Source organism: Platichthys flesus, chromosome 13 (assembly GCF_949316205.1).
Source record: "Platichthys flesus chromosome 13, fPlaFle2.1, whole genome shotgun sequence".
In the NCBI taxonomy this organism is placed as follows: Eukaryota; Metazoa; Chordata; class Actinopteri; order Pleuronectiformes; family Pleuronectidae; genus Platichthys; species Platichthys flesus.
The window spans coordinates 1,221,692-1,244,551 of NC_084957.1; the positions used below are offsets into that span (position 1 = coordinate 1,221,692).

The 22,860-nt window shown below is 46.2% G+C and overlaps 1 protein-coding gene across 1 annotated transcript; it reads right to left on the reverse strand.

Moving 5' to 3' along the window:
- Nucleotides 1-848: 848 nt before the first annotated feature.
- Nucleotides 849-21,818, reverse strand: mao (monoamine oxidase). The gene is made up of 15 exons (XM_062402244.1): nt 21,585-21,818; nt 13,796-13,890; nt 12,974-13,111; nt 7,025-7,129; nt 6,852-6,943; nt 6,625-6,766; nt 5,933-6,082; nt 5,442-5,601; nt 5,102-5,198; nt 4,701-4,754; nt 4,470-4,527; nt 4,135-4,232; nt 3,878-3,989; nt 3,355-3,417; nt 849-3,274 (listed from the first exon to the last, which is right to left on the reverse strand). Exons 1-15 carry the CDS (start codon nt 21,637-21,639, stop codon nt 3,119-3,121), a joined length of 1,575 nt encoding a protein of 524 aa, XP_062258228.1. The 5' UTR covers nt 21,640-21,818; the 3' UTR covers nt 849-3,118.
- Nucleotides 21,819-22,860: the final 1,042 nt, after the last annotated feature.

Consider the following 22,860-nt stretch of genomic DNA (forward strand, 5'->3'; position numbering starts at 1 on the left):
TGGATTACGGTTTGTTGATCGCGCACCGGGGGTCACGGTGTTGGATCCAGTGTGGAGGTTTCTGAGTCCTATGGGCTGATCGTGGTGCTGGTGGCGGACCCTGTGTCGCGTTGGCATTGGGCACGGGCAGTGGACCAGGACCGCGGTGGTGGCTTGTGATGGGTCCTCCTGGTGGGCGGCGATGGACGGTGACTGAGGACTGAAGTGGCGTCTGGTCTGGATGGTGGATCGTGGTCTAGATGGTTGCTGAGCATGGACTGTGCTTCATCAATGCTGCTAGAGACTTTGATTATTGATGATGTTCTCCTGCACGTGGCATCTATTGCACTTCTGTCCGTCCTGGGAGAGGGATCCCTCACATGTGGCTCTCTCTGAGGTTTCTAAATATTTTTACCCTGTTAAAAGGGTTTTTTGTAGTTTGTCCTGACTCTTGCTGAGGGTTAAGGACAGAGGATGTCACACCCTGTTAAAGCCCTATGAGATGAATTGTAATTTGTGAATATGGGCTATACAAATAAAATTTGATTGATTGATTGATATTCAGTCTATGAGTCAAACACATGGATCATTTCCTCTGTGACAAACCAGATGTAACGAGAAGAAAAACATCTCAGAGAGAAAAGTTCTGTTTCTACTTGTCTCTGCTTTAATTGTTTGTGTTATTTCAAAGCTCAGATTCAAATTCAGGTTTTCAATCAATCAATCAAAAATAAATGTAGTAATATTTTTCTTATGTCTCAATTTTTTTTTCAAAAAGCATAAGTCACAGGAAACTTGAAACAGACTCAGGGACTTTTACTCTGAAATCTCTGGATTATTACACAAATAAAAACCTCACACAGGAACAGTTTCATACGAGGAAAAGATTTATTTCACATTTCTTTCTTTAAATATCACCAGCTTTGTTTGAGGAATCATAGACATCAACAAGACACAGGAAGAATCAAGAGGTTCAATTACACAGAAAGACACAAGGGCCGGAGGACGATTACACACACGAGACGTAGGTTCTGTTCTGTACGAGTTCTTTACGAGTTCTGTACGAGTTCTGTACGAGTTCTCTACGAGTTCTGTACAAGTTCTGTACAAGTTCTGTAAGAGTTCTCTAGTTCTAGTTCTGTGGTTCAGGACGTCTGCTTCTGCTCCTGTGAGAAGAAAACCAGTAGAAAAAGAGGCGAGGGGGTAAAACAGCTGACATGAGGTCATCGCACAACAACAGAGACAGAGACACACTGCCAACACAAGACACACACACACACACACACTGGAGATCACAGCTCGACAAATTCAACAATCTGATCACAGACGACACCGTTTTGATTACAAGCCCCGACTTCCTCCATGTTAGCCGATGGGACATGGACCAAACATTAAAATAAATCAAAGTAGACGTTGAATAATTGTTTGTTAAAGATGGTTTCTTTCATTTCAGGCCGTTCTTCAGATTTTCTGATCAGTTTGGTTTTAATAATAATAAAAACACGATGATTGACAGCTGAGACGTGGGGCTAGAGCACCCCCTACTGGTGAGAGACAGTAGCTGCATGGCAAAAAAGTTTTCTGTAATCGTTTAAAGAAACTTTAATTTTCTAAAGTCATTTTGAAAGTAGCATTGTAGATTTTATTTTGTGAGAATATTTTGTGTATTTTCTGCCATGGTTGGACGAAGTGGGCGTGGTCTCGATGATGTAACTCCACTAAACTTCACATGACGTCATCGTTTGCATCGTAGATATTTTAGTGGAGACGTCGCGTCCATCTTTATTTAGTTTGTTCACACACCTGGATCCACCAGAGTCACGTTAACAGTGACAACACAACTCCGGTAAAACAGGTTTTAAACCAGCAACCTGGTCGATCTGACCTCTGACCTCCAGTGCAGGCGGGACAAGGAGGGGGAGGAGCAAAGGGCGGAGAGTGTCAGAGTCACACAGGCACTTGAGAGGAAACACGAAAAACACCAGGACTTCTATTAAGGCACAACAGATTACACACAAACACTAACAGACACACAAACACACACATCTTTGGAACAGAGGATTCTCTCGAACACAGAACGACCTTCACAACAGATGTAAAAACTCACTCATGTTTCAAATTCTAACAACGTGGATAGAACCTCGTTTTCATGTTATAATAATATAACATTTGTTTGTCCATCAGCTGTAAAGTTTAGTTTAAAGTATTAATGTCTCTTTTCCCTTTCTAACTCAAACTAGAAAGTAAATTAAGTTTAGTTTTATTAATTCTAGTATTTCTGTTTCAAAGAGTCAAAGTTCCTTCAGGTTGAGGAGCGTTCAGATGTTAAGTGATGTTTACAGGAAGTGGATTTCATGGAGTCGCTCCAACATTAAAATACAAACAGCTGCACAGGTCACTTCGGTTCACACGTCACAAATCTGCACAAATTCACGAGGCTTCACTCGGACTCACTTTGACGCAGTCGGGATTTTTATGGAGTTTTTACTGAAGCAGCACAAACGAGGATCTGATGTCAAATCAACATCGTCTGAAAACACTGAATCTCTGAGAGGACGATTCTGAGATGAATCAGCTTCTGAGTTCACAATAAAAACAATACAAATAAAAATATCACTTCATCTTTATCCTCTGCTGGGGTTTTTAATTTCGTGAAAACAAGTGTTTGAACGTGACGTGAGTGGATCAGCACCGAAAATCATCAGAGGTAATTAAACACACACACACACACGGACACACTCACTCACTCACACAAACACACACAGAGATAATACACTCTGATGTGATCAATGGGAATATCATTGGCAATGTGTGGAACATTAATCATTATATATATATATATATATATGTTATATGTCTATTTCTCATTTGATTTGTTTTCTTCATTAGTTTCATTGTTTCATTCTGATTGGCTGACGAGCTCGAGTCTTCTTCTCTCGTCTCTTTACGTTTAATCTTTTCTGTTTCTCTCTCGTTTGTGCTCGACGGTGCTTGAGCTCAACAGGCTGTGATACGACCGGGCGTTTCTCAGATAACATCCTAACCCTACAGGTCACCACTCTGCACATGGAGCGGTGCACTAGAAGAACTCGAGTACAGTGTCTGTTGAGATCTGCCCCCCCTCCCTCCCCCCAGCCCTCTAGCTCCGGGGGAGGAGACCCTTCTTGTAGGCCACGAGGCCCGCTGCCGTGGCCACCGTCAGGAGGGCGGAGACTCCGGTGAGCTTGAGGAGGCCCCCGACCGACGGCAGGTTCCTCTCCAGGAAGGAGGTGACGAAGGGCAGAGCGGGAACTTCCTGTCGGAGGACGGACACGAGTGTGAGACACGTTCTTCCAGGTTTTCACTTCCTGTAAATCTGTAGAATGTCTGTCTCACCACACTCTCAGGCTCCGGCTGCCAGATCTCACTCTGCTGGATTCTCCCCATCACACACAGGACCTGCAACAGACAGGAGGACGAGAGACGAGTGGAGAAGACAACGTTCAATTCCACAGAATCAACGACATGAAGACCAGTCGTCGACGAGTCGAGAAGACACTGAGAAATGTCTCTAAAAACAACTTTCATCATTTCATTATTGAATTAATTAGTGAGGGTATTAAGTTCTATAGAGGTTTTAAAGATGGTCTGGTCCCACATGTGAGGGACAATAAGTCATGAATCAACTTGTAATGAAGAAACTGGTGAATATTAAACTTGTTTCTTATTGTCAAACTACAGAGGTTGGAGGTGGAAGGAGGTGAGACTCCTCCCACCTCCTCCTCCCGTCTGCACTCTAACTACGAGCAGATCTCCTGGTCTCTTTAGTGGTCGTGGTCGAGGTCGAGGTCGTGGTCTTTGTTGTGGTCTTGGTCGTGGTCTTGGTTTTGGTCGTGGTCATGGTCTTGGTCGCCCTCACCTCTCTGGCCGCTCTCTCTCCGGCCTGCACCGCCCCCTCCATGTAGCCGCTCCACTCTGTGGCCGTCTCCGTCCCAGCGAAGTACAACCGGCCCACCGGCTCCCTCAGCACCCTGCAGGAGACATGAGGAACTACAGCTCATCTGTGATTCACTGACAGTGAGTTTCATCCCTGTTTGTTTGTTTGTTTGTTTGTTTGTTTGTTTGTTTGTTTGTTTGCAGGACGACAGGACGGATGCCGACGTGGTGGAGACTTACTTCCCGTACTGGGTGAGGATCCCTGGGGGGAAGTAAGCTGTGTAGCAGCCTCCAGAATATTCCTCCTCACACCAGTTCTTCTCCTCGTAGTGAACCGGCTGAAACACACAGGACCACACATGAGGGTTCGAGCGTGTGTTCACTCTGGGTCGGGATCCAAGAGTGAACACTCAGGAAATAAGTAAAGGTTGAATAATGAGCCACGCTGCTCCACTGGACGTCTCCCTGTGGACGCGGGTCAGAACCAAACCCATCTCCGAGTGGGAGTTCTCCAGGAGAACATGGAGTCTGTGACGCTCAGAAACCAGTGAGGTCCAGTCTGAGGAGGAACTCACATGCAGAGCCTCCTCCGAGTCCAGCACCCGGGCGTAGATCTCACAGATCTTCTTCAGCCTGAAAACAGCAACAACAGTCTGGATTAGACGGATCCTGCAGCTGGGACAGTGTCAATGATCTGTCTCCTCCCAGGGACAGTGTGAAGGTTCTGTCTCCGCTGAGGGACAGTGTGAAGGTTCTGTCTCCGCTGAGGGACAGTGTGAAGGTTCTGTCTCCGCTGAGGGACCCACCTCTCCTCCTTGGTCAGTCCGGACAGTTTCCTGCACTTACGGGCCAGGATGAACCTGAAGGAGCCGCAGAGAGGAAACAGTGATACGTGAGAAGGAAGAAGTGAACAAACACATACACACACACATTGTGAACACAACACAAACACATTATGACAAAGGACACACAGCTGCATCTAGAGAAATGATTTGTCTCTCGTCTCTGAAGTTAGAGTCCGATCTAAAAACTAAATTAATGTTTTATTGAGTTTTTCCTCAGCAGGAAACTGTGACATCACAAGAGAGAAATCTGAAGTTAAACCACAGATTCACTTCCTTCCGGTTCCTCCTGCTTTTCAAACAATCAACCTTCATGTTAGTCACAGTCACATGATCAGTGTCACTGTCTCAATCTCTGTCTTCACCCCATGATCGCAGGGACACTCCCATCGGGCTTTGTGTCGTCCAGCGTCAGGCCAATGGGAGCGTCCTCCTCCTCGATCACCATGGTGCCGCAGAATCCTGGACACACACACACACACACACACACACACACACACACACACACACACATATAAGCAAGCGTGAAAAAACAAGGTTTGTGATGGACAGGGAAATCTGCCAAACATGAAACACTTCCATAAGGGTATAATATGAAGTTATGTGAAAAGGAATCTTCCGTGTGGAAACAGGAAGTTGTCAGATTGAACGTATGTGTTGCTGTTCTCTTTATAACCTCAGGCTGTTCCCCCCCCCCCTTCGTACCCTTCTTCCTCCAGAAGTTCTCCTTGTAGTAGACCATGCACTTGATGACGGAGCCCATGGGGACGCGGTGGATCAGCTGGTTCCTGAGCGGCGGCAGCTCGGGGTTAAAGTGCATCTTCAGGTTCAGGCTGGGGGGCGTCGCCACGACCACGTACTTGGCCTGAGAATAAAAGACGAGAGAAAAGAGAGAGAGAGAGATGAATGGAGAAAGAAAGTGTGGGGCAGGTTAGCTAGAAACCAGCAGGTGGCAGCACAGAGCAGCACTAGAGGAGCCTCATGGTTTATTAATCATTTCTTTATGTCACTGTCAATATGACACAAAGCCCCAGAAGTTTGAAAAGAGGAAAAGATCCAAACACATCACAGTTATCTGTCACACACAGTCGGTTTAAGGAGCTTTTGGATGTTATGAATAAAACAGAATTCTTTATTGTTATTATATAATCATAATGTGCAGCTGCAGTGGTGTCATCACGTGCTCGTCTTGTTACCGTGTAGGTTAGCTTGTCCAGCGTCTCCACCACCACCTGGTCTCCACTCTGGTCGATCCTGTAAACCGGAGACTCCAGCTTCACGCCGTCCCCCAGCTCCCTCGCCATGAACTCGCTGATCTGATTGGAGCCGCCCACGAACTTCCTCTCCTGCAGGAGGATGGAGACGGGGGGGGGGGGGGTCAGCATGTTGAGGTTCAACCACAGATGGATCTGATCTCTGGTTTTCTGATCTACTCTCACAGGTTAGATCTCTTCAATCCAGTCTGATCCTGACTCCTCAAGGAGACTAAAACTACATTTAGGAGAGAAGCTGATAACGTTCTGTGGATTCCTCCTGAACCCAGCCTCCATTGTTCCTCTGAACGTTCCCTGAACCACAGGGAGAGTTTACTCTGGAGAAGCTCAGACTGACGACAGCTGAACGACAGAGCGGAGCGAGGGAGGGAGAAGTTCTGCTAAGCTCTGAACGCAGAATGAAACAGACGGTGACCTTTTCCAGATGGTTAGTGTCTCTGTGTTCTAAGTGCATTCCACTGCTGCATTGTGGGAGGAATTCTCCTACCAGTCACTGGAAGTCAGGAGCTAAATCAACATGAACACGCTGAGTCTGAACTTGTCCTGTTGGATTAGAGATGATTGTTTGTCTCAGTTTCATGGAAAGTGAAGAACACGCCTCAGCAGCGACCCACCTGTCCCCCGTTAGAGACGGAGAAGATCCTCATGGTTCCTCCGCACTGCTTCACGTACCACAGGAACCACAGCGCCGACACCTCGTGGGGCTCAGACGTCACGTTCACGTTCACGAACAATGTGGCGAAGCGTCGAACGGAACTGAGAAGAGAGAGGAGCTGAGAATCAGAGCTGGAACCTTCTACCATCTAAACATCTGCTGACTCTCTCTCTGGGTTCGTGTTACCTGGTCCAGCAGATCTTCTCAAAGAGCTGCAGCATGGACATCTTGTCCCACTCCTCCGCGTGAGGAGCTCTCCACGGAGCCTCCCTGGGAATCTGAAACACAACATATTACATATTACATATTACAGAAAAGACCAAGTCAAGGAGAGGAAAAGAAAAACAGAAGAACTTCACCTCTTTGCCCATCTCGTCCATCGTCCTGAACAGGTTGTTGAAGTCCAGCAGGGCGATGGGGTTCCAGGTGGGAGGGAGGGAGCCTCTGAACGGGTACGACTTTCCCTGTTCAACACACAGCATCATCATTATCATCATCATCATCATCATCATCATCATCATCATCATCAGCATCATCAGCATCATCATCTGACCTGAAACATAACTCATTCAGATATAAGAAGTATTCCCCTCTTTCTTAAACATGCAGAGATCTAACGTTTTTCGAGGTCTCTGCTCTTCAAACATAAATTCTTCATCCTTGAGCCTCTTGTATTAAATGTTTAAACTTTATATTCACGTGTTCCTCAGACTGTTCACATGTACTACATGTATGTAAGGTTGTCAGTAGAATGAACCGACTCGGTTGTGCAACACGTTCTGATTCAGACTCATTACACCTGATACGAGCGTCCACACTTTATGAGACGGACTCTGGATCGGTTGCTCAATCTCACGACTGATTAACTTCACTGGGATCAAGGTCATTAATGTCAACTCAGCAGATTACACAACAGAGATGAACACAGAACCAGAGCTCATAGAAGGTTTATTGAACTGGTTCTTTAACTGGTTGTTGAACTGGTTCCACTCAGGTTTCTTGGAACCTTAATTTTTTCAAGATAAATCAATATTTTTCATCTAAAAACTCAAAGTAGAGACAGATTGTTTTGCAATCGGCCGATATAAATATTCTTAAAATCAAATCCTTATGACAAAGAAATGCAAATGAAGTTTGATACTTTACAGTTTAACCATAATATTTAGTTGAGTTAAACTTATGTTTTAATATCAATATAAAAACAGCTTATTTGTATTGTTTATTCTGGAAATGAAAGTGTTCAGCAGATTAAATATGCAGATGGCGACATGTCTCATATAAACTGATAATATATTATGTGTCAGGCTCTGAGGGAGCAGCTCCTCCTGCATCACCATGAAACCATGAGTCAGCGTTAAAGCTTCTCATGGATTCTCACGTCCACGTGTTCTTCACCTGAGATAAACTCTGTGGTTCCAGGTTCTTCACCTGAGATAAACTCTGTGGTTCCAGGTTCTTCACCTGAGATAAACTCTGTGGTTCCAGGTTCTTCACCTGAGATAAACTCTGTGGTTCCAGGTTCTTCACCTGAGATAAACTCTGTGGTTCCAAGTTCTTCACCTGAGATAAACTCTGTGGTTCCAGGTTCTTCACCTGAGATAAACTCTGTGGTTCCAGGTTCTTCATCTGAGATAAACTCTGTGGTTCCAGGTTCTTCACCTGAGATAAACTCTGTGGTTCCAGGTTCTTCACCTGAGATAAACTCTGTGGTTCCAAGTTCTTCACCTGAGATAAACTCTGTGGTTCCAGGTTCTTCACCTGAGATAAACTCTGTGGTTCCAGGTTCTTCATCTGAGATAAACTCTGTGGTTCCAGGTTCTTCACCTGAGATAAACTCTGTGGTTCCAGGTTCTTCACCTGAGATAAACTCTGTGGTTCCAAGACGTCCTCGATCCAGAACCTTTTCTTTTTACTGTCGATCACTTCACATAACGGACGACACCAGTTTGTTCAAGCATGACCGTCTCTGCAGGAGGACGTGTCCCACATTCAGATGCTTTCTTTTAAAGCCCATTAAACAGAGTGTGTGTCTGTGTGTGTGTGACTGTGTGTGTGTGGCTGCAGGCCCAGAGCCACAGACTCTCTGGAATCACTCTCATTCTGTGGTCTGGGCTCAGTCTCCAGCTGTGACTCTGTATGATATACGTCCTTCTCTTCAATCAGTTCAAACAGCTGACAGCTCAGATGTTTCTACAGGACGGGGGATTCAAACTCTCTAGACACCAGCAGGAGGACGGGACGAGCTGGGGACAGCCATCACAGAAATCCTCTAAAGTCCAGACAGAGGACACTCAATGGAGACACAGCTTCTGTCTCTAGCTCACCAACAAGAAGGGGTTATCTAACCTTGACCAATTTAGATGAATTTTAATATTTTGTCACCATATTACAAACAAAGGTTTTACAAGATGTTTTGTGTTGTGTTTCAGTTTTCATCATTTCAAAAAAGATTGAAAACATCTAATTTCAATAAATGGTTCTATTAATAAGTTTGTGAATGAGACGTGCGTTAATACTCAAGTATTAAAATAAAAGATGGTTTGTTCCTGGTTTCGATTGGTCCATCAGGAATCGACCACATCTGTGTTTGTAAGGACGAGAAGAAGAAACCAGGTTTGATGTAACCTCCGTCACCATCACCACACTGTCCCTCGACCAATCAGACGCCTGCTGCTCGGCGGCGTCTCGTTATCTGACAAATGTCACCTCAGCCCGACGGACTTTACTTCTAATGAATCGTTCAGTTTGCTTCTTATCGAACTGAAACTCATGTCTGTCAGCAGGGAGACGCCGAGGAGGACGGGGGAGGTGTCTGTGTGTGTCTGTGTGTGTGTGTGGGGGGGGTGTGAGCAGCAGCATCTGCGTCCACTTCAGCGACTCAGCTTCACTGGATGAACACGAGTCACTGTGCTGAAGAATGGACGATGTTTTCAAACCTCAGACCCGTCGTCTTATAAAGTGTTGAAGCTGCTCATCAGCAAATCTGTAAGAAACTGAAACTCATGTTTTCATCATGATCCTGAGACTGAAGCTCACTGCAGAGAACTGAAGCTTCACTGAGGAATCTGTCATAAATCTAGTTCCTGCTTCATCTGATCTGCTTCGTCTGAGTCTGGATGAAAACACAGGAGAGACTTAAAGCAAAGGCTGTGAGTAACAGCGCCCCCTGCAGCCTCATGCTGATTAATCCGAGCCGTAGACCCTGATTCAAGATGGACGACATGACCACTCCCAAAAGTGAAGCCGAGACGTCTGGGACCAATAGTTTCTTCTTGACTTTCACCTCCCTCTCATTTCAGGTGACCTGTGACTAAAAGTCTTTCATTCTAAACGTCCGTGGTGCAGGTCTCCTCCGTCAGCAGCCGACACTCCTCCTCGTGAGGACGTGAGGACGCCAGGTCCTCGGCGTCTCAGGGTCTGATAACCAGGTCCAGTGTTGGATCGAAGTCTGTTTCCACATCTCTGATAGTGATGCCCCATTAATAAACCCGAGAGCTGCAGATGAGTGATAAGGGAAGCCAGCACCGGCCCTTTGGATTACAATCTGCCACAGAAAAGCTGATTAGCTCCGCGGCTCGGTTGAAAGCTAGCCCTAATCACACAATGGCTCAGGACACACGCTGCTTCACTGTGTCTCCAGCTCCTCCAGCTCCTCCTCAGATCAGGCTACATGTCTTCCATAGGGACGTCTGTCCAGAGAAGTTCAACACCCTGCGTTTCCATCTGAGAGGCGGAGGCAGCGTCTGGTGAAGTGAAGCTGGGGAACGTGTTGAGAATCAGATTCTGAGGTTTTATCAACGTTAGAAAATATTAACGTCCAATCAGTGTGTTGAAGGTTGGGAGGAGCTGAACAGTTAAATCTTCTATTAGGTGCTTGTGTCTGCATGTATTAAGTGGTTCAGATCAATGTGACCTTGGGTTCCTCCACATATCAGACAATTAGCCAGTTAATCAATAACTGGAGATTGATCTATGAAGACCACGGCTGTGGACTCAGTATGTTGAGGTCTGTCTCTCCTTGTGTCTTATGGTGTCCTAGTTTGGGACAATTTTCACTTGCAGTTGTCCTCAGCTGGTGAACAGGTGAATGTTCACAGCAGCAGGACATGCAGGACATTTACATGGATGAAAATATTCATATATATATATATATATATATATATATATTTCTGTCCATGTAGGTGTTTATTTAACGAGGGCTTATTATTTATTATATTTTTATATTTTTTGGATTTGGGGCAAATTTAAAGGATGTGAATATCACCAGGCTTTGGTGTGAGACAGATTTAAGATTAGCACAGTATTTATTGCAGAGTCTAGTTCAGCAGCAGTGAACACAGGCCTCACCTCACCCCCCCGACCCCCCACCCCCCACACCAACTGCATGTGTGCACACAAACGCATCAATGCACACACACAGACACACACAGACACACACACAGATATGCCGGCTGACACTGATAGGACTGAGCAGCTTTCGATGAGGCATGCTGCCATGGAAACCAGCCAGGAAGCTACGAGTGGCACGCATGCTTCTGTGTGTGTGTGTGTGTGTGTGTGTGTGTTTTGTGTGTGTGTGTGTGTGTGTGAACATCAGGTCTTTGAGTGGATCTTGCTCAGATAGTAGCTAAGGAGACGCACTCACACCAGCTGGATGGATTCAGAGCTCTGACGCCTCCGTCCGATTAAAAGTCTCTGAACCTCAGATTCATTGTGTTGGTCAGGCTGTGCAGGAGCAGGTCAGTGTTACATCAGCGCTGAATCACAGGTCACGGGGTCACGGGGTCACGGGCTCACACATGTACATGTATGACGAGGATTTAGTCCCAAAAACTTGGACACGTAAAAACCACGCTACTAGGACGGGGGCATCAGCCACTGGCCCCGCCTCCAAAGACCCAAAACTCAACTTGAAGCGTGTGATTGTCGGCGAAGTTGAGTCCAGATAAACGACTGAAGCACAATCTGCTGAAAACCATGAAGACATGGGAGAACGTGCCCTGGTCGGATGAATCACATCTTCCCCTCCATGGACCGTGGGGTGCAGGTGCATCATGGGTAAAGGGCGGCAGCAGGATGCATGTGAGAAGCAGCCGGAGGCGGCGTGAAGCTCTGGGCAGCTGACACATTCCACAGAGGGAAATATTTTGGCAGCCTGCTTGGCAACAGAAGACAGAGCTGCTCTCCGTCAGCAGGAAACTGAACGAGCTGCTAACACCTCACAACCTTCTGAGACGTGAAGATGTCGACTCAGGTCCACCTTCAACCACGTGTCTGTCTGATCCAAGCTTCTGTGGGAAGTGGAGTCCGAGTCCTGGAGGCTCCATGTTGTGACTGACGGGACCTAAAGGATCTGATATGAACCTCCTGGTGCCTGAGACCTGGATTGATGTTTAAGTCTTTAAATGAACTCTGTGATGCAGATTCCTGGTTGTGGGAAGTAGTTCCACGTCCTCCTCCTCATGAACAGGAAGTGAGAGAACTCCACATCACAAACAGCTTCCTATGAAATTCAGTGAAGTATCTGTACGTGTGAGTTTGTGAGCACAACCCCCGGCCACAGGCTCAGAGTCCAGCTCTGGAGAAGAGATTTACTGACGTGAACAAAGCCTAGAAAGAGATAAGATGATAAGAGCTCACACACACACACACACACACACACACACACACACACACACACACACACACACACACACACACACACACACACACACACACACACACACACACACACACACACACACACACACACACTGGGCAGTGGTTTACAGTCGGGGGTTCATGGCAGCAGCAGCAAATCAAATCAGGTAAGAACACGACTGTGTTAACGACACACTAATGAGATATGAAGCAAAGAGCAAGCAGAACAAAGAACCATGGCCTCAGCCTCTCCTTGTTTCTTCCTCTTTGTTTGCTCTCACTCTCCTTTCAGCCACTCGGGGGAAAGAGGAAGTGCATTACCGAAGCCCCCCCGGCAGAGATTAGCATCTGCAGGGACTAATGCTGCTCAGCAGACGTCAGGAATCACAGGCGCACTCGAAGCTACCTCCGAGTCAGAGGAGCTGCCGGGTGAATTCCGGTCTCAGCCGTGGGAGACTCGTGTCACATCTGGTTCACAAGTCATTTTACATTGTGCTGCATTAAACTGACAGGTTCTATATTTTGCCACACCCCCAAATTCCTCGGCTGAATGGAGGAGGCTGAATATTAGAAACACCACATGCTTGTGAACTGGTTTCCAGCTTCAACTGGAAACACTGAAGGACACGTGTGTATGAATCTGTCCACAAAGACGCCGGGACACTCACTTCAACATAATGCACCAGTCTCTCCTGCTCGTTGACTTTGTACGTCTGTACGTTGTATTCTTTGGCCAATCGGAGGATGCGGTTCTGAGTCGGTCCAATGTAAGCTCCGCCCAGATCCACCCACTTCGTCTCCTTATTCTGAAAAACACACAAGAGACAAACACCAAGAAGATGACATCACATCACATCAATTTAGTTTTAACAGTAAGACGTTAGGTGTGAAGATGTGAATGAACTGTATCTCTTAACTATTGGTGCTAAATGGGGCTCATTGATTGGCTGAGGGATCGGATGGAGTTTAAGACACAGCCCTTAGCTCAATGAAGTCCTGTCAACCAGAGTGCAACTTTATTTGTCTCATTTTAAAGTTACGCATCTCAAAGAGCAGATTCTCCTCATGGCGTACCACACGGATCTGTCCTGGGTCCACTACAGGTTTCACAAGTGAGTTGACCACAGGGGTGATCAACCATTAACACTATTAAATCCCATCTCTATGCAGATAACACAAAACTCTATGTGTCAAATGTGAAATATTGTAAAATAACAATCGTCTTTCTTCGGTCACAACGACAGGAAATGAGTCGACAGTTGACTTCACTGTCTCATTACATCACAGACACGACTTCAGAGATCAGAATCAACATCTGGAGGTAAAGTTTGTTTTTAAAGTATTAAACTTCTATTAACCACGAGTCTCCAGGAGCTGGTTGTGGAGGATCTGGACTCACAGGGAACTCGACTGTTTTACTTGAGGTTCAGACACAGACTTCAAACTGAACTTGTTATTTATATGAGTGTGTTTGAGATGTGGGCTCGTACCTTTACAGTGAAGGTTCGACCACCGACTCGATTCCGGGCCTCCAGCACCACAGGGTTCAGTCCGTGAGACTTCAGCAGCTTGGCTGCACTCAACCCTGCAGACAGACGACAGACATGTGAGTGATGATTCCTCAGTGAGGGTTGAAGACACCGGGTGCAGCTCTCACACGTTCTGACAGTTCGCTTGGTGCTGCACCTTCAGGACAAAGAACACTTCATCCTGTGTGAGGGCGTCCAGATTAAGAAGCTTTCAGAGAAGAATGAAGGGATTATTCAGAGAATAAAGACCAAAGAACAGAAAAAAAAGAAAAATCCAGTTTTCTCCTTCTCATCTGATGTTTGGTTTGTTTGAATTATTTTCTTATTGGATCATTTTGTGCACAGGCGTCTCCTGATCAGGATTTTAAACAGGATTAACCAACTCACATTTGCCTTTTCCCAGTGACTTGGCTGCAAGTCCAGGAGCTGTGTGAAAGGGGGGGCGGGGGGAGGGGGGGGGGGCAGGGGGAGGGGCACATTTTTGCAAAGGCCGAGGAACTCTTCAAATCACAAGCAGCGGGTCAGCTGATCACGTGAGGGCAGAGCAACAAGCAGCAACTCAGGGAATCCTGGTCAAACCACACACTTATACAGTGATTCATGTAAGAACTCACTCACTAACATGTCAAACGGCCTCAACACTTCTGTGAAGGATTTAGTACAAAGAACAAAGAACCTGGATTCAGGGATTTGATCCGATTCGGCCACAAGAGCAGAGCTGAGGTCCAACCGGTGGTGGGAAGGCTCAAACACCAAGAGACTCAATGAAGAACACATAATACATTATTTACTATTTCACACACGTTTTTTAATGATATCTTAGAGTTAGGGTCATTTTATGGGTCATTTTTCTAGTTTCTTGGAAGGTCTTAAATAATGGAGGAAGTAAGTTTTTAATACCTGCTCAAATTGTTCTGTTAAAACTAGTAAATTATTATTTGTTGAGAGATTTTTTTCGGTGCAGCTAAAAACTCAGTGTTCGTCTTAAATAAGAAGAATAAAAGTATATTTAAATAACACAAATCACACAAAAGAAAGCCAATCACCAGTTGGGGTTAAGAAGTCGAGAGGCGTGAAACTGGACTGAAGTGATTTCACGCTGCAGACACACCAACGTTATTCTATTAAACTGTCAGAGGGTTTATTGATAGTATCATGTCGAAACAGGAGAGAACTTTCCCTCCGTTGGAATCCCACTGTTTAAATATCTTCTCCATCAAACAGCCTCGGACTAAAACTACATGAACTTGTGCTCACGCCCTGAAGCTTGAGCCTGACGATCACAGACCGGTCACAGACGGCAGGAGGCCGCCGCCCACAGCCTCAGCAGGCGCCCACATCTGTCCAGATGTTTTTCTGGCCTTTGCCCTGAATTCCCTCCTTCGCTCCACATCTCCACCTTCGACTCCCTCCAACCAAATCCTGCTTAACTCCGTGAAGGCCGACAGGGTTTATATTAACTGAAGCATATTCTGTCCTGTATTACGCAGCTTCAGCCCCCCCCCCCCCCCCCCCCCCCCCCCCCGCCTGCCAGGCTTCAGAGAGAGCACTGAAGAGGCTCACAAATCTTCCCCCTGTTAAATTGATGCTATTACCTGCACTCAGATCCAAAGGTCAGCGTCTGTCTTGGAAAACAAAGAGCGTCTGTCTGTTTCTCCTGTTTGTGCCTCGAGCAATCAGAGGAGCGCAGCCTCCTGATTGGACGCTGCTTTGATCTGGAACCTTGTTTGGATTAATTGAGATGTCGTTCCCTTGTGATGAAAGGATCCGATCAATACGAGGGTCAGAACAAAGTCTTCATCGCTGTAGACTCAGGGTTCTCCTGTGGTCCACCTCCACTCAGACAGGAGGACACAAAAGATGAGTTCACTTCCTCTGTGTACGTCTTCTGAAAAATATGGATTCGGACGAAGCGGACGAAAGGGAGCAGTACCACTGAAGTCCATGGGGGGGAAGGGGGGGGGGGGGGGCAGTGCAGCCAATAGTTCTATTCGCCCACACACTTGCATGGACAGGAAGTGAGCTGTAGGTGAAGGTTCAATGCTGCAACGTGTGTCTTAAAAACAACCAGGATAAGACACAGGTACAACAAATGAGGGGCGGGGCAGGAAACACAAGAGCAGGAAGTGGAGATCTGTAACGAGCAATTATCTAAAGTGTGAACCCTGAAGGTCGGCCTCCCCCCCCCCTGCCATGAAGAGCATCTCTGTGGAGATTCTGAAGAGGAGAAAGGTCGGTCGGTCTTTAGCAGAAACCACAAAGAATCAAAGACGTAATCATTTCCCCTCCTCGGCTGACGGAGGCTGACGGAGCCGCTCACCTACAGACACGCTTGATATTTATCAAACAGACGCAGCGGCCTTGAAGCGCAGACTTCCTGTCATCTGAGGCGCCGCTGGGGCGCATTCATCACCCCCCCTTTGTGCATGTGCATTTAAGGAGGGATCAGACAGGAGGAGGAGGAGAAATGGAAAACGAGGATGATTGTACTCGACGTCAGACGACAAATTCTCAACCTGCAAAGAAGCAGCTGTGAATCTGAGAAGAGGTGAACTGATGTGAGATGATGTGAGATGATGTGAGAAGAGCAGAGGAGCAGAAAGAAAGAGACAAGAAGGAAATGCAGCACAAAGGAAAAGGTTTCTGTCAGAGATGAATCCTCGAGAAACATGAAGTTCACTGAGATGAATAATAATTCAACTTCTTTACATTCCGTCTATTTTCCACTGATGTGTTTCATCCTTTTTTACTCTTGTAAGGATTCGACATGGACCAGGAAACTTCACGCGTGGGTCCAACAGCTTCGACATTTTTACAGATTTCCCTGAGAGTAATTAATTAATAATAAATGTATTATTAAATAATCGTCATGGGATAAATCCCCTGAGATGTATCATGTGGTCGTGAGTTGGCCCAACAGTCCTTTAAATCTGCAGAGTCAGTTAAATACACTGAGTAGAAGAAGAGGAGCTTTAGAGGAGTTCTGGCTCAAGTGAGTGAAATCACTGTATTTATTTTACAAGATTTCCTGTAAAAGACATGAACACTTGATGAATCTCTGGTGATTCTTTCTGGATCTCTGAAGAACCCGTCTGGCTCCTTCTCTGCAGTAACACCAGGCTGCTTCAGATACAAGATGATGCTGCTGCGCTATTTAAAAGAAGGAAATGTTCGGTTCAATAATGTGAGTAAGTCCGTCTCTTCCTTCTCCAGCTGTATTTGTCCCTCATCTCTGTGTTTACTGTCTGTCCTCTGTCCGTCTCCTCCACTGTCCCTTCAGGCTCAGGTGGACCTGGTTGTCTGGTTCCTCTGAGACGTTCCACAGAAACAAGGAGATGAATGTGACTGGATGTTTATCGACTGAGATCCTGGACGTACGGTTTGTTGTTCTACAGTTTGACCTGAAGGTGCTGGAAGCTTATAGTGCAGAATCAAAGCTCAGTAAACACACACACACACACATGCACACACACACTCACACACACACACACACACACACACTCATCCTCTGCAGGAACAAGCAGTAGAGACAGACACAGTTTCCTTGACAACAGTAATTGTGAAGATGGAGCCACTTGGCAGGAACATTTGTGTACTCTGTGTGAGTGTCGCTGTGCGTGTCTGTGTCAGTCTGTGTGTGAGTGTCTGTGTGCAGGACGGGGGGGGGGGGGGCAGAGAAAATAACACACAGTCTATTTCCAGTGTCACACTGATACGTCTAAATACAGCCTGTTCTCTGTGAGGACCTGGACAGGAACTTGTTTAGAGTCCAGAACTCTTTGAGATGCTTCGTCTCAACTGAACCAGAAGCTGCAGTGAGAGAGGGACCAGGTTCCTCAGACCAGAAGAGGGGTTCTGGGTCTGGATCAAACTGAACCTGGGTCTGTTCATTTGCAGTGAAAACACTTGTTTGGAGAGTTTGGACTTTTGGACCAATCACAGGAAGTAGAGACAGAATAAGAACAATTAGAACAGTAGAAGAAGAAGAAGAGGAAGCACGAAATAGACTCCGCCCACGTCGGTGATGACGACAGGACGTACGTATGTCAAACTAAATTCTTTAGTGAAACCAGAACTAACAGATCAGAGGAAACTGTGGAACAAACACAAAGCTTCAGACTCCGAGAGGAAACGGCCTGAATCCTAAATATGTGACTGAATCAACATTCAGAAGTTTGTCTTCATCTTATATTCTGTTGAGTCGTCGTAAATAAAAAATGATTTCAGTTTTTCACTTTATTCGTTAATAAATCACAACAACAGCTGCTCTGTCTCTGAAGATGCTCGGATGTTAAACCCTGTCAGCGTGTGAAGGAACTGAAGATTCAAAAGCAGCTGATGGACAAGAGAGACACTCGAGTCGGGGCCTAAAGGCTCCGTATTGATCCAGAGCCCCCCCCCCCCCCCCTCACCGTCTTGTGTCCTCAGCTCGGAGACACTGATTGGCTGACCGAGGAGTGATATCGACCAGTAATCACACGATGGAGTGAAATGGACAGATGTGACACAGACAGCAGAGTAGAGAGAGATGAACCAGATAAACCAGGTAGGATGAAGGCAGAGTTTTATAACTTCACTCTGCACCTGTTTACAAAAAGCTAATGATGAGCTATAACGCACTAATGAGGAGGAATCGAACACAACATCACACACACGTTTACAACAAGAACTGAACTGGTACCAGAAGAGTGAACAGCAGCAGCTAGATGTTGTGTATAGAAGGGGGGGCAGGAAGAGGGTGGGATGAGAGAGGACGTCCTGTTGGTGGGGGGGCTGATAAATATCAGGAGTCGTAACGGCTGCTCCCACTTCAACGCAAACACTGACTACACAGACAACACAATCTGTCGCACAAACACTGAGCAGGAAACGCATCACAGATCCAGATGTGTCAGTTTCCAGATGTACAAACATCCATCAGACTCAAGAGCGTCTCTCACAATCAGTGTCATCGTTAATAACAAAACTGCTGAGATTACAGCTGCACGTTTCTCACGACTTCACCTGCCAAACAAACACGATTACAAACGAGGCGTTGGTCTAATAACGAGGCGTCTCGCTGTTTGCTCAGCTGGACGGAGGCCGGAGTGATGGAGACCAGAAGACGAGGACTCCTGCTGCTTTAGGGACATTCAGATACTACGAGGACACTGTGTCCTCCAGGCTCAATGGGCCAGAGCGCAGCATCGTTATGTCACCAGACTAAAACCTGCTGCAGCTTCTTCCACCAACGAAGAAGAAACAGCCGAAAGATACCGTGAGAATTCAGGAGGCGACAGAATCTGGACCAGAAGTGTTTCTACAGCTGTAAGATGCTGGACAACACAGAAACAGTGACTCTTAATCAACCTAAAGGTATTTTATGTTTATCTCCGTGTTTGGTCTCCACCAACTCCTGAGGAAAACCCTTGAGCTGCTTAATGCTCCACTGTGTCCGGAGGATAAAACAGTGAATTCATAGCTAACGTACTAAACTTCTTCACGGTTAGTTCAACTGTCATAATCTTTAATTAACGTGATATGTTACTATGGTGAATTATTTGGTGCTTTAATAGCCTGAGCTGATTTGTTCACTTATGTTGTGTTGTTCTTACGTACACACACTGCAGCCAGGTCCAGTTCTCTGAAGCACCTCCTGCAGTTCTCTGAGGAGGTGCTTCAGAGAACTGGAGCCAGGTCCAGTTCTCTGAAGCACCTCCTGCAGCTCTCTGAGGAGCTGATTGTTATTCAGCTCAGGAGCAGCCAGGCCGGTGGAACTTCTCTCACTCTGGTTTCACCTCAACTTCCCTGCTCACATCCTCATTCCTCCTCCGCTCTCAGACGCTCTGACCTTCCTCTCTCACCCCACGTCTCTGCTCATCAAAGAGGAAGTGCTTCCCTCTCTCCCCTGTCGTCCCTCCCCCTCCTTCCTCCCCTCCCTCTCGGCTGCTGGTTTGATAACAAGCTGTCACAAGCGTTGAGCGTTTCTCAGAAAGTGCTGGCTGCCCCTCGAGGGTCCTGTGCTCCTACTGGTGGGCGGCGGCTGGCGGACTGGAAGACAACAATCTGCAGGGAGAGGGAGAAGAAGAGAGAAGGGTGCTCCCTCTCCTCCTTCTCCCTCTCCTCCTTCTCCTCCCTCTCCTCTTCTCTGACAGTGATTGTTATGTGTGGAGCTCGGTGGAGCCGGTAAAGGCCACATGATAAACAAATGGTGTAATAACAACGAGCTAATGTGACACAGGGCCGCGTTATTACATTAACTTCCTCCTCCAGCATTTGTTTTGGGATGTGACTGGGATGTGAACTGACACTGACCCAAATTCTTCTCTGTCTGAGAGCGGCAGCGGGCAGAGAGGAGGAAGAGGAGGAAGAGGAGGAAGAGGAGGAAAGACAGGACGCCGTCTCCCAACACAACCAACTGACGGACGTTTGAATCCTGCTGCACTTTTTGCACCTGAGAGTCTGCTTGTGTGCAGGAGTGTCACAGCCGGTTAGAGGGTGTGTAGATGCTGACACATGCACACACACATGCTCACATGCTCACACACACACACACACACACACACACACACACACACACACTCTAGAATCTGTCTTATCGTTGTGTTGCAGCTCAAATCGAATCACAGGATCTGTGGAGTTCTGCAGCACTGACATATTCAATGACTGTCTGAGAACAGACCGCCAAAATAAAACACAGACCACCAAAATAAAACAGACTACTGCATGGGTGTAGCGTATCTACAACCGACCACCTTCCTCCATGTCACAGGGAGGTGTTTCCTGACATGATGTCGACAGAAGCTGCAGAAGCTTCATCATCATCATCATCATAATTATTATTATCATTATTAATATGGAGGAGAATTGCAGCAATTTCAATAATTAGTTTGTTATTAACACATAGTCTTTAGTGGTAGAAGGAGGTGAACGTGGAGCAGCAGCATCAGACTTCATCTAACACACACACACACACAGCCACAGACACACAGACACACACACTATTTCCTGGAGACGTACTCTAACCTTAACCATAGTTACTATTTGCCTACATGTCTTCATGTTCATATGACATTAATATTTCATAATGAATATTTATGTTACTACATTAGGAAGACCTGGAGCTGGAGTAGGTTAGCCTAGCTTAGCACAATAACAAGGAGTGAGTCTGTTCACTGCTCATTAAATGACTTGATAAAACTTTATTTGTCTTGTTCGTTACAACAGCAAAGAGAAACTCGACGTGCACAACAACGAGAATATTACAAAGCTACAACACACACACACACAATCAAACCTGAGTGACAGGGTCTATGTCAAATAAGACAGTTGAATTCACATGACAGCTTTATGGATGCAACACACACAGACACACACCTTCATCTTATGTAATACTGGGTGAGCTGTGGCTGATTAGCTGCTGCTGTGTAGATACAAGATGAAGAGGAGGAGGAGGAGGAGGAGGAGAGGAGGACAGGAGGACAGGAAGAGAGGAGGACAGGAGGACAGAAGGACAGAAGGACAGGAAGAGAGGAGGACAGGAGGCAGAGCAACTGGACCAAACACCACGAGGAAGAAAACTGAGCTTTCATCCAACAGTCTGGTCCTTTAATCCACACACACTGTTTGTGCAACAGGTCTGCACATCGCACACACACACACGCGTGCAGACACACGCGCACAAACAGCCACACGTTCACAATCAGACACACACACACGCGCTTCTCCCTCTGCAGAACCGCACAGTAAAGTTTCCGGACGCAGCACGCACCTGATATCCCTCCGCCGACCACTATCACGTCGTACGAGTTGCTGGGCGCCGTCATGGTTGGGCTTGGTTCCGCTCGGGTCTGCTTGTCTCGGCTTGGCTCGGCTCGGCTCGGCTGTGTCCGGGTGTCTCCACCGCTCTGCTCCGCTCCGCCGCTGAACGCAGCGCATCTGGTTAGAGCTGCGCACCGCCCTGACTCCGCCCCCTCGGAGTGGAGCAGGGACAGGGAGGAGGAGAAATCTGATGCTCCTGTTACTAACATGACTAACATGGAGGAGACGGGTCGGTCCACTGGTTCCTCCTGGGACCGTTATCTGACACGTCACACGTCCCCTCCCTGGACCCGTGGAGCCCAGGCGAGAAACATTATATATAAATAATAACCGTTATTTATCTGAAATCCCTCTGATGACATAACACTTTACATTAAAAACAGACTCACACAGTGACAAAACACTTTACGATAAAAACACAGACTCACACAGTGTTGATAACGTTAATGTTTCACCTTTATACTGATAACAACTGTTTAAAGGTACAATATTAATACGCTTGGGTCCAGTTTAACATACGCGATGTCACTGTTTATAATGATTCTTATCAAATACTTCTTCATAGGAGAGACTCAGCGTCACATCACCAGTAACTTTACATCAGCAGTAACTTTACATCAGCAGTAACTTTACATCAGCAGTAACTTTACATTAGCAGTAGCATCACATTAGCAGTAGCATCACATTAGCAGTAGTATTACATTAGCAGTAGCATTACATTGGCTGTAGCATCACATTAGCAGTAGTATTACATTAGCAGTAGCATTACATTGGCTGTAGCATCACATTAGCAGTAGCATTACATCAGCTGTAGCATCACATTAGCATTAGCATCACATTAGCATCACATTAGCAGTAGTATTACATAATCAGAAGCATCACATTAGCAGTAGCATTACATTAGCAGTAGCATGACATTAGCAGTACCATTACATTAGCTGTAGCATCACATTAGCATTAGCATCACATTAGCAGTAGCATTACATTAGCAGTAGTATTACATTAGCAGTAGCATGACACCAGGCATAGCACGTGTGACTGTGGAGCCCCCTGGTGGCTGCGTTGACTCTGAAAAAAGCTTAAAATGAACCTTTCTTAACAAATTAACAACAATTTCCTTACTTTTATTATTATAATAGCTTTAGTGTTTTATTCTTTGTATTATTTTCACATTTTTGTTAGTACTATATTTTCATCTTCATCTTCATCATGAGACTCACGAAGGT

Bases quoted from the DNA above. Each gene is read 5' to 3' on its own strand.
- mao (XM_062402244.1), bottom strand. From the start codon at position 21,639: ATGACGGCGCCCAGCAACTCGTACGACGTGATAGTGGTCGGCGGAGGG. The intron at 4,233-4,469 runs GTGAGTTCCTCC...TGTGTGTTTCAG, and splicing joins ACTCGGAGGAGGCTCTGCAT to CCGGTTCACTACGAGGAGAA. The intron at 3,990-4,134 runs GTAAGTCTCCAC...TGTCTCCTGCAG, and splicing joins ATCCTCACCCAGTACGGGAA to GGTGCTGAGGGAGCCGGTGG.